The sequence below is a fragment of the Bison bison genome, unplaced genomic scaffold (assembly GCF_000754665.1).
Source record: "Bison bison bison isolate TAMUID 2011002044 unplaced genomic scaffold, Bison_UMD1.0 scf7180017864256, whole genome shotgun sequence".
Classification (NCBI taxonomy): domain Eukaryota; kingdom Metazoa; phylum Chordata; class Mammalia; order Artiodactyla; family Bovidae; genus Bison; species Bison bison.
The window spans coordinates 824,042-826,181 of NW_011494828.1; the positions used below are offsets into that span (position 1 = coordinate 824,042).

At 55.7% G+C, this 2,140-nt stretch overlaps 1 protein-coding gene across 1 annotated transcript in view; it reads right to left on the minus strand.

The window, feature by feature from the left end:
• The window catches only part of BEST4 (bestrophin 4), a 20,026-nt gene that overhangs the window by 3,278 nt on the left and 14,608 nt on the right, over window positions 1-2,140 (minus strand). The window contains exons 4-9 of the mRNA XM_010847821.1: window positions 1,903-2,136; window positions 1,589-1,743; window positions 1,128-1,205; window positions 457-642; window positions 273-353; window positions 12-166 (exon numbers count right to left, since the gene is read on the minus strand). Of these exons, the coding sequence (XP_010846123.1) occupies window positions 12-166; window positions 273-353; window positions 457-642; window positions 1,128-1,205; window positions 1,589-1,743; window positions 1,903-2,136 (889 nt within the window). The remainder of the gene's footprint in view (window positions 1-11; window positions 167-272; window positions 354-456; window positions 643-1,127; window positions 1,206-1,588; window positions 1,744-1,902; window positions 2,137-2,140) is intronic.

The window sequence follows — 2,140 nt, forward strand, 5'->3', positions numbered from 1 at the left end:
AGGCTACTCACCGCAGGTTGAAGGTGGAGCCCAGGAAGGAAGGCCGCAGCGACTCGGCCACCGTGGCCACCGTGTAGGGCGGCTGCGCCGAGTCCTCATCCCAGTACGCGTCCTTCTCCGCGGGAGGCAGGTTCTGGTACATGTCATCCACGGAGAGCAGGGATACCTGGGAGCAGCAGGTCACAAGAATCCCCTTCTCTGCAAACCCGGACTGAGAGCTGGCAAGGAGGGAGAGCCCGACTGCCGGGAGCTGCCACCAGACCCTGAATCACCTGCAAGTTGCGGTCTATAAGCTGGTTGGTTTCAAAGTCGTCGTCGTCCTCACCAAAGGGATTGATGATCTGTTCTGCCACCTGCAGGTGGTAAGAGAGTGTTTTCTGGGCTCAGAGCCCTACTTTCTAACCCCAAAGTGTGGGTGGGTCCTGGGTCCATATCCCCACCCCCTGAAGTGCCCACCTTGAGCCAGCCGGCATAGAAGAAGAACTGCAGCAGAGTGGTGAGAGGCACGTACATGTCCAGGTCCCCTGCGGCTTGCCCTGGCTCCAGAGGCTCCCGAGGTGTGGCAGCTCCTGCCACTGGCTCCACAAACTGGCGGCCCACCAAGGAGAGGGCAAAGAAGGAGTATACCGCTATGGTCACCACCTGGAGGAGGGAATGCCAGGCTGAGTGGGACAGGTTAAAATGCTGTCTCTGCCCCAAGGGTCAGTGGTAGATCTAACAATTAAAGCATGTTTCGGGGACTTCCCTGGGGGTGAGCTCCCAATGTAGGGGGCCCAGGTTCGATCCCTGGTCAGGGAACTAGATCTCACATTGCTGCACCTTGAGTTCGCATGTGCCAACTAAAGCTTCCCCATGCTGCAAATTAGACCCAACCCAGACAAATAAATAAATATTTTAAAAAATAAATTAAAAAATAAATACAACATATAGCAAGGTGTGGCAGCACCACATGGGAGGGGATCATCTTAGTGAGGGCCCAGGGAGGCTTTGAGGATGAGCCCTTGGCTATTTAGTGTCTCACTGGACTGAACTGCCCCAGGGCAGGTACCATCTCTAGTTTTTCTCAGTGTCACACACAGCACAGGACATACAGTAGGCACTGGGACTGGGAGGTGAGAGGCAGTTACTTGGGTGTAGACGAGGGGGATGCTGATCCAGTCATAGTGGAAGAGCATGCTGCACTTGGCCCGGTACTTATTCAGCTCCTGGTGGAACAGCAGGAAGAGGAAGTCAGTGGAGACAGAAAGGAAGAAAGGAGAAGGGAGTCCAGTACACATTAGGCCTGGGCTAGGTCTCATTCTGCTTTTAGAGGTGTTGTCAGGCTGGGGTGCCTGTGATGGAAGGCAGTTCAGCACAGTGACTGCAAGGACAGACCCTGGAGCCAGAAGTTCTGAGGATGAATCTCAGCTCCACTAGCTGTGTGACTTGGGCAAGTTTTTTTTTCCACTCCTTGCCTCAGTTTCCTCACTTCCTCACACTTGCTGCGCTACATAATAGACACCATGTAGGTGTTAAGCACTGAAATTATGGTTGCTGTATGCAAAAGTAGGGAGAGGAGGGCAGATGGGCCTGTCCTAGGTCGACTCACTTCCAGGAGCAGGCAGAGAGCAATGTCATCACGGATTCGCCCATCCCTCCGGGCCTGGGCCGCCAGGTTGGTGAACCAGACGCAAGGAATCCAGTACTTATTGAAGTCAGATTTCAGGCTTTCAAACTTTTTCCTCTCTTCCTGGGACATGAAACCTGCAGAGATTGCAGAGAAAGAAATGAAGTCTCATCCTTGTCCTCTAGGACTCACCGCTCTGGGGTCCTGGAGCTCCCCCTGGTGGTCAAACCTCCCCGCCTAGGAGACCCTCCGGGCAGGTCTGGTTCAGTCCCTCCCAGGGCTCCCTGAGCGCTCACCTGCGTCCACCACATGCTCCATGGTGGGAAAGCGCTTGAGCACGCGCGTGCTGACAGAGCGCAGCACCAGCACCGACGCCAGGTTGGCGTAGCGGATGAGGGTGCGGCGCAGCAGACGGCCACGCTGGTCCACGCCGTGCACGGTGGCTGAGATGACGCACATCAGCTGGTCTGGCAGCGGGATGCTTGTGTACTGAGCCCACCAGCGGTTCACCACCATGGTCACGTAGAAACCTGG